The sequence below is a fragment of the Rhinolophus ferrumequinum genome, chromosome 2 (genome assembly GCF_004115265.2).
Source record: "Rhinolophus ferrumequinum isolate MPI-CBG mRhiFer1 chromosome 2, mRhiFer1_v1.p, whole genome shotgun sequence".
In the NCBI taxonomy this organism is placed as follows: Eukaryota; Metazoa; Chordata; class Mammalia; order Chiroptera; family Rhinolophidae; genus Rhinolophus; species Rhinolophus ferrumequinum.
Window position 1 is genome coordinate 104,428,576 of NC_046285.1, and position 12,072 is coordinate 104,440,647.

Below are 12,072 nucleotides of genomic sequence, written 5' to 3' on the forward strand. Positions count from 1 at the left end.
TATTGAATTTGACTTCTGCAAATATGGCCACATCCTAATTCCTGGGACATATGAATGTTACCTCACAGCAACAGGGGTTTTGCAGATAAGATTCAGTTAATGGTTTTGATAGGGGAAGGTTTCCCTGGATATCCAAGGGGCCCGATGTAATCACAAGGGTCCTTACAAGATAGAAGGAGGCAGGAAGGTCAGAAAAGCTGTGACAGCAAAAGCAGAGGTTGGAGTGATGCAGGGCCATGCGCCAAGGGGTAAGGAACTTGTAGCCCCCACCCCTCAGCCGCTTAATTAGGGAATTAAATTTTTCTAAACACTTTTAGTTCACTGAGTGTAACTGACTGAGATATGTGTTCTAATTTTACAATACTGGTACTAAGGTCTTCAGCATGATTTAGCATTTGGAATTATTTACAGCCAGAATCACATTAGATGGAATGAACTTACCACTTTTTATGCTAATGTTTTACAATCTTGAAGTAACTAAAATGACAAGGTTTTGCAGATCAATTTTGGACGTCATGTTTGCTTTCATTCTGAAGGATGTTAGCACAGTTTCCCAGCATTCTACTGGCATATGCATTAGGCCGAGAGTGGTAAGCATACATCATTCTTCCATGACCCATTCAGATGTGATACAAGGTAGCGCAATAGAAGGAGCTGCTCAGAATACGTCGTTTACTTTCTGTCGACTCCTTTCTTCAGCCCCACCCCTTACACACACACACACACACACACACACAGACACACACACAGACACAAACACACGTCTTTGCCCTGTTTGTTTGGCCATCATTACCCCTAGTCCAGGAAAGAGACTCTATTAAGGAACAAGAAAGAACAAGACAGAGGTGTGCGCCATGTTAATACACCCAACAAGGAAAACCATGATCAAACTCTTGAATTTTATTACCATACGAACTACTTTCCTTGAGGGAAAACTAGCTGGACTGTTTGAATTTAGAGAATTGAAAGTTAATATTGTAGGTGACAACAGTGAAATCACCTGTTTCACTGGTATTTTTATCTCCAGATCACTTGGGGTTTCTCAAGCAGACGTTGTCCGAGATGCAAGACTCATTTCCTCCCACGTGACCCACCTGGCCGTCCTCTAGATGTTTGCGGGATCATAGACTGTCCCTGTAGTAGTTACGAATCTCCGGAGTGACATTTCCCTTCATAGCAGCAATGAGACCAGGCATGTTATCGTATGTGCTGCACATAAAATGTGCAGCCACACTGCCTGTCTTTAAAAACAAACCTTCTGCGTCCCTACCTGTGGGGCTGGGCTAAGTACTGCCTTCTCTGAACCTCATGTTCTTTAGTTGGAAATTCGAGGTTGATAAAATTACCTATCTCATTTGATTTTGTGAGCATTAAAAGAAATAAGGCAGCCAGAGGGCTTTACAGGCAGGCTCACCAGGGGGCAGAACCACACCCATCTTTGCCCAGACAGGAGTTAAGGTAAACATTGATAATGAGCTGTAAAGTTGTTGACAGGTTGACCAAAGGGGCAAGAAGAGATCTCTAAGGTATCACAGAGGTAGCAATTGCAGGAGCAGCTACCACGCTGGAGCTGGGGGACAGAGGGAAGAACCAGGATTGTTAAAATTTAGAAGCCTGGAGGAAGGATGTCACCTCAAGGAGTTAAAGTTCAGATTTCTGAGGACAGGGTGCAGCTTGGTTGGTGCGGCTGTCTCTAGGGAGAGTGTGGCAAGGCTGGTTCTGCCAATGTTGGAAAAACCACAAATAGATTCAACTGGGAGGGATTTTTACTGTGGAAGTAAAGAAGTGCTGCCAGCAGTGGGAACAGGAATCAAATAGGAAGCAAGACAGAAACAGGAAGGAACACGCCTCTTCTTCCTCCTTCAGCCTAGCCGAATCCCTACTGTGCTTCCTCTTGACGGGTTCTGGAAGGGAGGGGCACTCCAACCTGAAATGTGGTCTGCAGAATCCCAGATATAGGATTGTAGAGCGAGGGGATAGGAGAGAGAGTGTACTAATTCCGTCATCTCTGGGATTAGTTCCTATGCAATCAATGGCTTCCTGCTTTTTTTGCATGCCTGGTGAGTGTTGGATGTCAGACCTTCTGAATGTCGTATCGTCGGGTGCTAGATTCTATTGCATTCCTTTAAAGAGCATTGCATTCTTTTTCTGGCATGCAGTTAAGTCGCCTGTGGATCAGTCTGAGTCTTTTGAGGCTTGCTCTACGGCTTTGTTATGGCAAGGCAAGAGCAGCCTGTATTTTGAAACTGATTTAACCCCAGTGCTAAGCCATGGCCCAATGAGGCCTCTGTGCAATGCCTGTGTATGTTGAGGTCACCCTGCTTTGGCTGGCTGGAACAGGAATGATTTCCAATCCTGGGGAACCTCCAGGAATGATTCAGGGGCTCGATCGCCAGCATTGGGAAGTGTCCTCCACGTAGGCTTTAGAGAGTACTTTTTGCATAAGTCAGTATTCCATCCAAGATTCAAGGGAAGCTTCTGCCGAGCTCTCACAGGTGTAACCTCCTTTCTGCGATTCGCTCTTGCAAACCTTAGTCTCCCTGGTGCCCCCGGTAAAGGTAACGCCCGCATTGCGTTGTCCAGACCTACATGGTGAATTCACTTTAACCCTCCATCATACCTTGACTGACATAAAATGGGACCCTTGGCCCGAGGTGATGTCATGCAGTATCCTGAGTCATTGGGTCAAACACGTTAAGCCCTGAACAGTTGTGCTGGGATTTGGATAGACAGAAGTCGCGGGCAGGAAATCAAACTCTCACCAGAATGTGTGCCAATTCCAGGTAAGGAGAATTGCTGTCTCTTCCACGGTGGAAGGGATGTAAAGATGTCAACTTGCAACCAAAGTGCTGGACGATCTCCTAGAGATATGGTGTCATATCAGGGGCTCAGCCCTCTGACCCTTCTTCCTAGTAATGCAGGAAGAGGACATACTTGTCAGATCAGTGACCGTGTGGTACCATGTGCTTGAGGCCATGTCGAACTTCTCTAGCAGAAGTCCCATATCTGGCAGAGCAGTTGCAGCTGGGGCTGCCATTTTGTTGAGTTTGCACCACTCTACTTACCTCCTCAATGGTCTGTCTTTTGTGGAGACCAGTCTGGTGAATTAAGTGAAGTTGGGAGCCACCATCCCGACATCCTTCAGCTCTTAAAGGGGAGCACGAATCTCTGCTATTCCATTGGGATGTGATATTGTTTTTGATTTTCAGGCTAGCTTAGGTGGGGGCAGTTTCAGAGCTTCTAGTTGGCCTTCCTCACTGTGAGAGCTCTTATGCCACAGGCCATGGATCCAATGTGGAGACTCTGCCAGTTGCCAAATATGTCTTTCCAGTGACATTTTCTGTCAAACCTGTGCCAGGACCCCATTTGTACTGGGTTCCCACGTGCCCCCACTCTAACCGAGAGGCGATGCTTTATGTACACACTATCTCTTCTTATAAGGACATGGGTCCTATTGGGTTAGGGCCCCACGCTGATGGCCTCATCTAACCTTAATGACCACCTTAAAGGCCCTTTCTCTAGATACAGTCACATTGGGGATTAGGGCGTCTTCGATGTATGATTTTGGGGGAGACACAATTCAGCCTCTAGTACCAGACAAGTGGGCTGGCTGTGCAGAATCAATCTATCTGAAATTTGGGGAACAGTTGCTGGACAGTGAATTAGAGGAGCTCACCTGTGTAGGAAGTGGGCAAAGGGAAAGTAATTCAGAACTCAACAAAGCACAATGCTGAAAGCTGTCATAGCAGCTGAGATCGGAGCCCCATTGGCAGGCCCCCGCATGGGCCCAGGATGGAAGCAGCGAAGATGTGACCCTTTGAATACAAATGCCCACTGACCTTTTCCTCAAAGAGAGAGAGCGGCAAAGGGTGACGCAGGCTCTGTGAGCAATCCAGGCAGTCCTTATCCCGAGGACAGACTTGGATCCTTAATTGGGCTAAAAGGGACTGCAGGTCATAAGATGACCTTTCCATCCACAAACAGAGAGTAATTTAGAACTTGAGAATAGTAGCAGCCTCAGGTAGGACTGCAGCACTTGAAATTGGAAGGTGAGACAAGGCAGAGAGCCACAGAACTGTGACAGACAGACTTGACCTACCTATTCTGTCATCCCGCTTTCTCTCTTACTGGCTGGTGCATTTTAAAAGAGTGTCAAGGTGGGATGGAAGGTTGCACATGTAAACACAAGTTATTTTAGGGAAAGAGAGAAAGAGGGGGATGGGAAGAGAGAATCAGTGCTCACAGATAACACATTTTCAACACCTTCAAGAAATAATGGAATGCACACATCTGTTCCCCAGGGTGGCCAGTTAAGTGTGACCCCTAAAGTACAGAGGCGATGGGGACAACACATATGTTGGGTGGGGACAAAAAAATGGGCAGAATGGCAGCAGTGTGTCATTATGTGACAAAACTTTGGAAGGCCACAGTCTACTATTTCTATCAATCTATTTTTCCTTTAAAAAGACAATAACATACAGTCATACAGGTCTGTTTTGCCAGATATTTTTTTTAACACTTTAAAAAGTTTGCTTAAATTCTGACGGCACAGAGATTTTTGAAATATCATTTTTTTCTTGTTTTCAAAGGAGAAGATTCTTACCTGTTGGGTTTGGAAAGTGAATCTAATTTTATAGAAACAAGAGTTTTCTTTAAATAGCAACTTTCACAGTCAGTGACTGATAGACTACTTATTGGAAAGCCATTTGGGGAGCTGGCTCTGTGCTGGGTGCCGGGCCAGGCACGGGCAATGGTGGAGGGAACAGTGGGGTGGCCTTACCCCTGTCATGAAGCTTACAGTCAAAGAGCTGAGACACAAGATTTGTGTAAACAAGGACACACACTGGAATGAGTTGTTACAATAAATATTGCTGTCAGAACGTTCCACATCTGTAGATATAAATGGGGTGGCTTCTGCCTCCGGCCACATGACACCCAGAGGTTGGCAGAGGGCTAGAAGGAAGGATTAAGATTCAAGACAGCAGGAAACAAGGTGGAGAAGCAAAGATAGGAGATCCCTGGGCCCACCCATTTGGGTGGGGAATGCTGAGAGTGAGGGGTGAGGGCTGCACAGACACCCAGGGGCTATAGTTGGCTTCTGGGTGGGGGGCAGTGAAGGCAGAAGGGATGGGGGAGCCTGGCCACTGACATTGGGCCAGGAAGCCTCCGTTCGAGGAGGCTGACTGTTCTTTCTCCATCCGGAAGCCTTCCCTGCTCAGAGATTAGGAGAGGGCTCCATGTGCACATGGCAGCACATGAAGAAGTAGAGAAGCAAAGGTGGGGAAACGAAGCAGGAGGTGGTTTTTGTTATGGCCCCCGCATCCCCTGGAATTGTACACACACGATACATTTATTGTTAGTGTGACGAAAAGCCCCTATAAGTAACCCCAAGGGAGGATTTTGAAAGATGGCCTGGTCCAACTCTGTACCTTCAGGCAGGATCACACTTCCAAGAAGATGAAAATAATTTATCCACATTGTATATATTTTTTCATAAATTATAGAACCACATGCCTGTATTTTAATTCAGCAAGGTTGAAGCATTCCCTAAGATCTAATATATGAAGCTGTAGATCTAATTCTCTGGAAGTTCCTTCAAAATTTATTTCCTAGCTCAATATATTTAGTGTATATATTTTTGCTTAGGTTGGCAGATGCGAGGATTTAATATTTCTATATTACCAGTGGGGGAAATGAGACATTGAGGAGCGGAGAGACTGTGCCAAGGTCATATGGAAAACAATTGCTCTTATCAATGATTAAGGTTCTAAGCTCTGATTGGTGACTCCATCTACCATGTAATATGGTGTTTGCTTGATATGAAGAAAGTCGTATGAGAGGGACATGCTGAAGCTGTTTAAATAAGATTCATACGTGTAAGGGACAATGGCCACACAGATCCAAAGAGGAGGTCGGGAGAGGGGGTTAGGCAGGAAGCAGGAGGGAGCCTGGAAAGTGTGGAAGGAGTGAGTGGTATGTGTGTGTGTGCGTCTTATTGCTTCAAGCGTGACTGTCAAGCCTGACTGCTTATTAGAACCACATGGAAAGGTTTAAAGACCATCTAGTTACCATCCTTGTCTTTTGGGATTCCAAGACGGGGGTCCAGGGCATCTTTACATCTTGGTCTGACGCCGGTCATGTTGGGGCACCACTGCCCCAAGAGAACGGAAGGGGCTGGGAGTTGGGGGCCCAGGGCCCACCTGCAGCTGGGACATGATGGAAGGAGCATTCGGTGCCAGAGGCAACCATGGAACCGTGTGGAGCGTGCACTCACATGCGTCGTGTGTAACCTGTGGGCACTGTGTGTAACCACGGCAGTGGGGTTTCCCCTCTGCGGCCAGGCTCTGATGCTGTGTCCCCACTACCAACAGCACTCCACAGCTCACGCACAGGACAGAACTGGTTTACTGAAGACGTCCTGGGTTGAATTGAAGGCCACAAGGCAAACACAATCACATTCCCCTGAAGATCCCTCTAGGCTTTCCCCGAAAGTCTTCTCCAGTGCTTGCTCCGTCACCTGTATGCGTTTGCTCGAGCTGCGATAACTGAGGCCCACAGGCTGGGTGGCTTAGACAACAGAAATGTGTTTTCTCACAGTTCTAGAGTCTGGAAGCGGGAAGTCTGAGACCAGGGTTGGTTTCTCCTGAGGCTCCGGTCCTTGGCGTATAGATGGCCATCTTTTCCCTAAGTCTTCACAGTGTCTTCCTTCTACAATGAGTCTGTGTCTAGAGTTCCTCTTTTTATAAGGACACCAGGCCCACTGGATGAGGGTCCCACCACACAACCTCATTTTACCTTAGTTAGCTCCTTTAAGAACCTATTTCCAAATACAGTCACATTGTGAGGTACTTGGGTTTAGTACTTCAATACAGACAGACCTCAGAGATACTGTGCGTTCGGTTCCAGGCCACCACGATAAAGCAAATATCTCAAGAAAGCAAGTCTCATGAATTTTGGGGTTTCCCAGTACATGTAAAAGTTATATTTATGCTCTCTTGTAGGCTATTGAGTGTGCAATAGCATCACGTCTACAAAAACAATGTACACACTTTAATTAAAAATACTTCATAGCGAAACAATGCTCACCATCATCTGAGTCTTCAGTGAGTCATAATCTTTTTGCTGAGGGAGGGTTTTGCCTCAATGTTGAAGAGAACGTAGTGTCTGCAAAGCACAACAAAGTGACACGTAATAAAACGAGGTGTGCTTGTATGTGAATTGGGGTGGGGACACCATTCAGCCTGTAACATCACCCATCCTCTCCTCCACAGCCTTTATAACCCCCTGATTTGTCCCAAACAATTGCACACTCTACTCCACAGTGTCACAGCCCAGCTTGGGCACTACCAATCCTGCCCTGCCCCTTGGAAACTCCAGCAACTGTTCACTGTTCCCCAAACCCCAAGCTGTTGCAAATCTATATGTGCATCTGTATTATGACAAAATTCATGTCTGCACTGGAGCCGGACCAACAGACCAACAGAGCATAGGCTGGTTCTGTGTGTCCCTCCACTTGTCCCCTCTGCCTGAGCACAGCCTGCAAAACCACACATGGGACCCTGTTAGCATTGCCACTGGGAGATCTCATCCTCTATCTGCAAGCACTGGGTCCTCAAAGTCCCCAAGTAGACAGGCGTCCCCGAGGATAGTGTGGTTCTACTTCTCCTGTGTGAAACGAACCCTGTTCCCTTTCCTCTTCTCCCACTTCTACCCCCCTGGGGAATCGTGAAAGCATCCTGCCTGGGTCCCCCATGCATGCAATTGGGGGCAGGGAAGGGAAGAGGAAATGAAAGGATAAGGAAGATGCTGGCAGGATGCCCTGGCAGGCAGATCCTTTGTTAGTTTGCAAATGATTCTTGTGTTCGGGATATCCAAATATAGCTCTCTCTCGCTATATCTCTATTTAAATATATATATAGTTCATTCTGTTGCGCTGTGAAATATGAGTTATTATAACGAATGTACCAATCTTCCCGACTTTCTATCAGCAAATTCCTACGTAAAGCGGCTATAAATGAAGAAGATTGGCTCCCATAAGCCATAGAGTCTTGTGCCTCTTGCCGCTTTGTGATCCAGTTCACTCATGTTCACGTGGCAGAGACGAGGGCCACTGGCCTGCCTTCTGTGGGCAGCCTGTGCTCACCATGCCGTCTGGGGACGTGTGGCCTTTTCATCACGCACTGAGGTGGCCCTGAGGAGTTTGGTTGTACGGGTGGAGACTGGGGCTGGAATACTGGAAGTCCAAGAGAGGAGGTCACAGTGAGGAGTGCTGAGTTAGGGCGAGGAGAGGATTGACTCGAGTTGGGGTGCGGTGGCCCTTCTCTGCAGAGGGGAGGTGGGGTAGTGTGGGGAGAAGGCCCCAGTGGACACTTGGATCTTCTTGCCAGACCCATTAACTCCCACCCAAGACTGGCCAGGGAATAGGACACCAGTGTTCCTTGAGTTTCCCCCTGCCCCCAAAACTTCCACCTTCCCCAAGTGCTTAGTCCTGAAGTAAAATCTGTTATTTCTCAATGTCCCAGGAACAAAGCAGGATCCCCAGCTGTAACCCACACTGGGGTAGGTTTGAACTTTCAAATCAAGTGCTCACACTGTAGGTTGGTTTTCTCCATCCTTGCTCCATCTTGAAACATGCATTCTGGCTAGAACACTCAGTGAAGAACCACATTGACAGCTTCTTCTTTGATGTTGCTCTAGAAAGACTCCTGTTCTCTCCTTTCGCTGTGCTTTCGTTCTTTGGCACGGAGCTCATCCACTCTCTTCTGGGAACTAAAGAGCTGCCAGCAGGGCCAGGCCCAGGGTGGCCCAGTGCTGGCACCCAGGGAACACAGTTCATGGAGCTGCCGACTCTTGAGTTCGAGCAGCAGCATTAGCTTTTGGGCAAACTTTATGTTTGCACCTGCTCTCCACTCACCACTTCCTACTTCCTGCTCCAAGCTCAAGGAAGTAGCTGCTGTGGGTCCAACTGGTCGGTTTAAACAGTAGGTGACTCACATATTCACAGGTCCCACCAGGACATTTCTATCTCAGGGTGGCAGCAAGGCAGAGATCCTGGGACTCTGCCTGGAGCCGTCCAGGCGGGTCACTCCCCGGCAGTGAGTGAGGACAGTGAGGAAAGAACAGGGAGAGAAGTAGAATTGCCGCGACGGTTGGGGTGGAGAGGTGGGGTGGCCACTGGGAACAGAAAGCCTGGAGCAGGAAGGCATGGAGGTGGGATGGAAATACTGTGGGGTGAGAGAGGGAGGAGCCTGTGGAGGCGGGAATTGAAGGCGAGGCCGCCATGTGATGGCCATATAGAAGCCAGTGGGGGACAATCAGAGGTGGGGCCGTGCTTAGCACTGGTTTCCACAGGGAGCTGTGGTCTGAGCCTCTCTGTTAGGGGATGGGCGAAGCCCTGTGAGGCCTCTGAGGACTGTAACCACTCCCCAATTTCTCATCGATTTACCTACAGGAGATGCTGGGTAGCCATCCCTCGGAGGTGTCTGTATCTGCAGGAGGTCATCAGAGGAGTTACTACCCACCATGGCTTGTTGTTATCGTGCTGAGGCTACGCTCCAATATGGGACCAGTTGAAGCTGGTAAGTTGCACAGGTCATCCTGACCAGCGATGGGCCAAGAAGACAGGCAGCCACATGTATCTCACTTCTGTGCATTGGCCACGTTCCTCAGTCTGTGGAGTCTCCCCTGTGAAAGTCAAGGGTCCACTCGGATGCCGTGAAGACTTCAGGGTCTCACTTGTCCAGGATGGGGCAAGAGGGTTGGACCTCTTCATGGAGAGGCTGCACAGGGTGAGGTGATCAGACCTTTAGCAGATTCCAGGCTCAAAGCAGCATCTCCCAATGGTGGCGAAGTTACGACAAACAGAGACAAAGCTGCGGGAGCTCCTCTCCTCTCTCCCGCAAAGATCCGGGAGTCATCATAGCATGAGTCTCGGAGTTCATTCCTCAGTCCTGCTCACGTCCTTCAACCAGGGATGAAGTGCCTGCATTATGAGCAGGCTGAAGGATTTGGGGTCGTGGAGAAGGAGTGAAAATACTCAACTGTAACAGCTGAGATTTGTGCTACAAAAGGCAGGGCAGGGGAGCTGCATGTCCCCAGAAGACGTGGAGGGATGGAGGCAATGCACACTGGTGCTTTCAGAACTGCCCTTCCTTTGAAAACAAACCTTCTTTCCACTGACATTGAGAATGTGGTTTCCAGGTGTTTAAATCCCTTGAACTAACAAACGGTGCAAACCTGTGATGATCTTTGTACCTGACTTTGGCTGTTTTTTTAAGCGATCCTTCCCTTCTGTCCCTGACAGAATCTGGAGCAGTGACCTAGCACGCCTTCCTTCTTTGTTCCACTAGGTGGCCCTTTGTGCTCTCAGATATCTGCCAGGCTTTCAGCCAGGTGAATGAATCCCATTGGCTTGCGGGAGGCATGATGCCACCGGGCAGCCCTTTTTAAGAGAAAATCCAGAACCGGTGGAGTAGCGAGCCCTGGGCAGTGCTGTGTGAGCTGAGCAGCTGGACCGGACGGAGCAGCGCTGTTAAAGCATCATGAGCGAGGTGAGTGGTGCTGCTAGGCAACGGGGCGAGGAGGGACCTGGCTGCACAGCCAGCCTCAGAAAACGCCAAGGCTTTCCCGGTGTGCTGAAGAGCACGCCAGCCCTGTAACTGTTTGTTTTGAGGCCCGAGTGGTAATAGCTTAGTTTGCATGGCAAGTGCAGAAACTGGTTAAGTTTGCAACTTTGTAAAAATGCGCCTTAGAAAGAGAAAGGGATGCACTGTTTGCCTCTGATTTAATTGTGACTTCGGAAAGTGCTTTGGGTTTTAGCCCTCGACGAGAAAGCCGATTGTTCGAGTCTCTCACAAAGAGGTGTGCTAGCTCCTGCGTGTGTTTGCTTTACTGAACACCTTTCAGAAAGCTAGCAGGCAGGCCCTCTGGGGAAAGCCAGCTTCTGAAGGGCGGAAGGCGGTGGGGAAAGGCTGTCACTGCCCACCCAGGCCCGGGGAAGCACTGCCTGTACAAACTACGGCTGCACTTAATCAGAGCACCAGTGAGGGAAATGCGAATCACACGAACCATGAAAAAAACTGTGTGTCTCCGTGTGTGGCTCAAAGATGGGAGAGACTTTGACAGAAGACGAACGACAATTTTTCATTGAAAGTCACTTCTCTGAATATGTTTATGCAGAATATATTTTGTTGGGGCAACCCGATAGCTCATTTTATTTTTAAAAGGTCATATTCTCTTTCTTTCATCGGAGGCAGATTTGGGTTGTGCAGCACCGCCCTCTAATTTGATTCCATAGCCAGACAGTCTGTTTTCATTTCCTTTTGGTCGGCACTTAAATAATTACTTTTTAAGATCTTTTATCTTCTCTGTTTTTTTTTTTTTTTCCTTGGCAGATGGGTGATCCTTTTTTTGGAAGTCTAGAGTAAAATGAACAACTTCGGAAATAAAAATACCTCTTGACTGCTTTTATCTCTCTGATGGGTGACTTTTGATATAAACATGACAGGAAGAAAGAGTGGGCAAAGTCTGATAAAATTTAGGAATGGGGTTTGGGATGGAGCCAATGGCTTGAGCAAGGAAGAGGGCAAGTGTGGGGAGGACACTGAAACCCTCCCAACAAGGGTATAACCACCCCAGCAGCTCCCACTGACCCAGCTGGGCTTCTAGCGCTCCACTCGTGTTACCTTATTTGAGCCTCCCAACAACTCTGTGAGTAGGTGCCAGTATTATTCCCACTTGACAGATGAGGAAACTGAGGCACAGAGAAATTCAAGGTCAACTGGTTCAAGGCCTCCAGGTGGTGAAAGGCAAAGCCAGGACTTGGGCTGTAATGCGGGGTGGCCGGCCACCAGGTGGATGTCCAAATGCATGCGGGATACTCTGAACAGAGGAGAAAGAGGAGGAGGAGCATGGGAGGTGAGGAAAAGGAGGTGGGGTCTCTAAAGGAGAGAGAGGGCAGTGAGGACCAGGCCGCCATTTCCTACACGCTTGGGTGGGGGGCTTTCTGCTGGACTCAATGGAAATCCCAGAAGCTTCTGTATTTTTGTCAGCTCACCTCTCTTGTAATAGAAA

At 48.3% G+C, this 12,072-nt stretch overlaps 1 protein-coding gene across 1 annotated transcript in view; it reads left to right on the forward strand.

The window, feature by feature from the left end:
• The first annotated feature begins 10,409 nt into the window (after nt 1–10,409).
• The window catches only part of PCP4 (Purkinje cell protein 4), a 52,706-nt gene continuing 51,043 nt past the window's right edge, over nt 10,410–12,072 (forward strand). Inside the window, exon 1 of the mRNA XM_033122988.1 lies at nt 10,410–10,550. Coding sequence (XP_032978879.1) covers nt 10,542–10,550 — 9 coding nt within the window. The 5' untranslated portion in view covers nt 10,410–10,541. The remainder of the gene's footprint in view (nt 10,551–12,072) is intronic.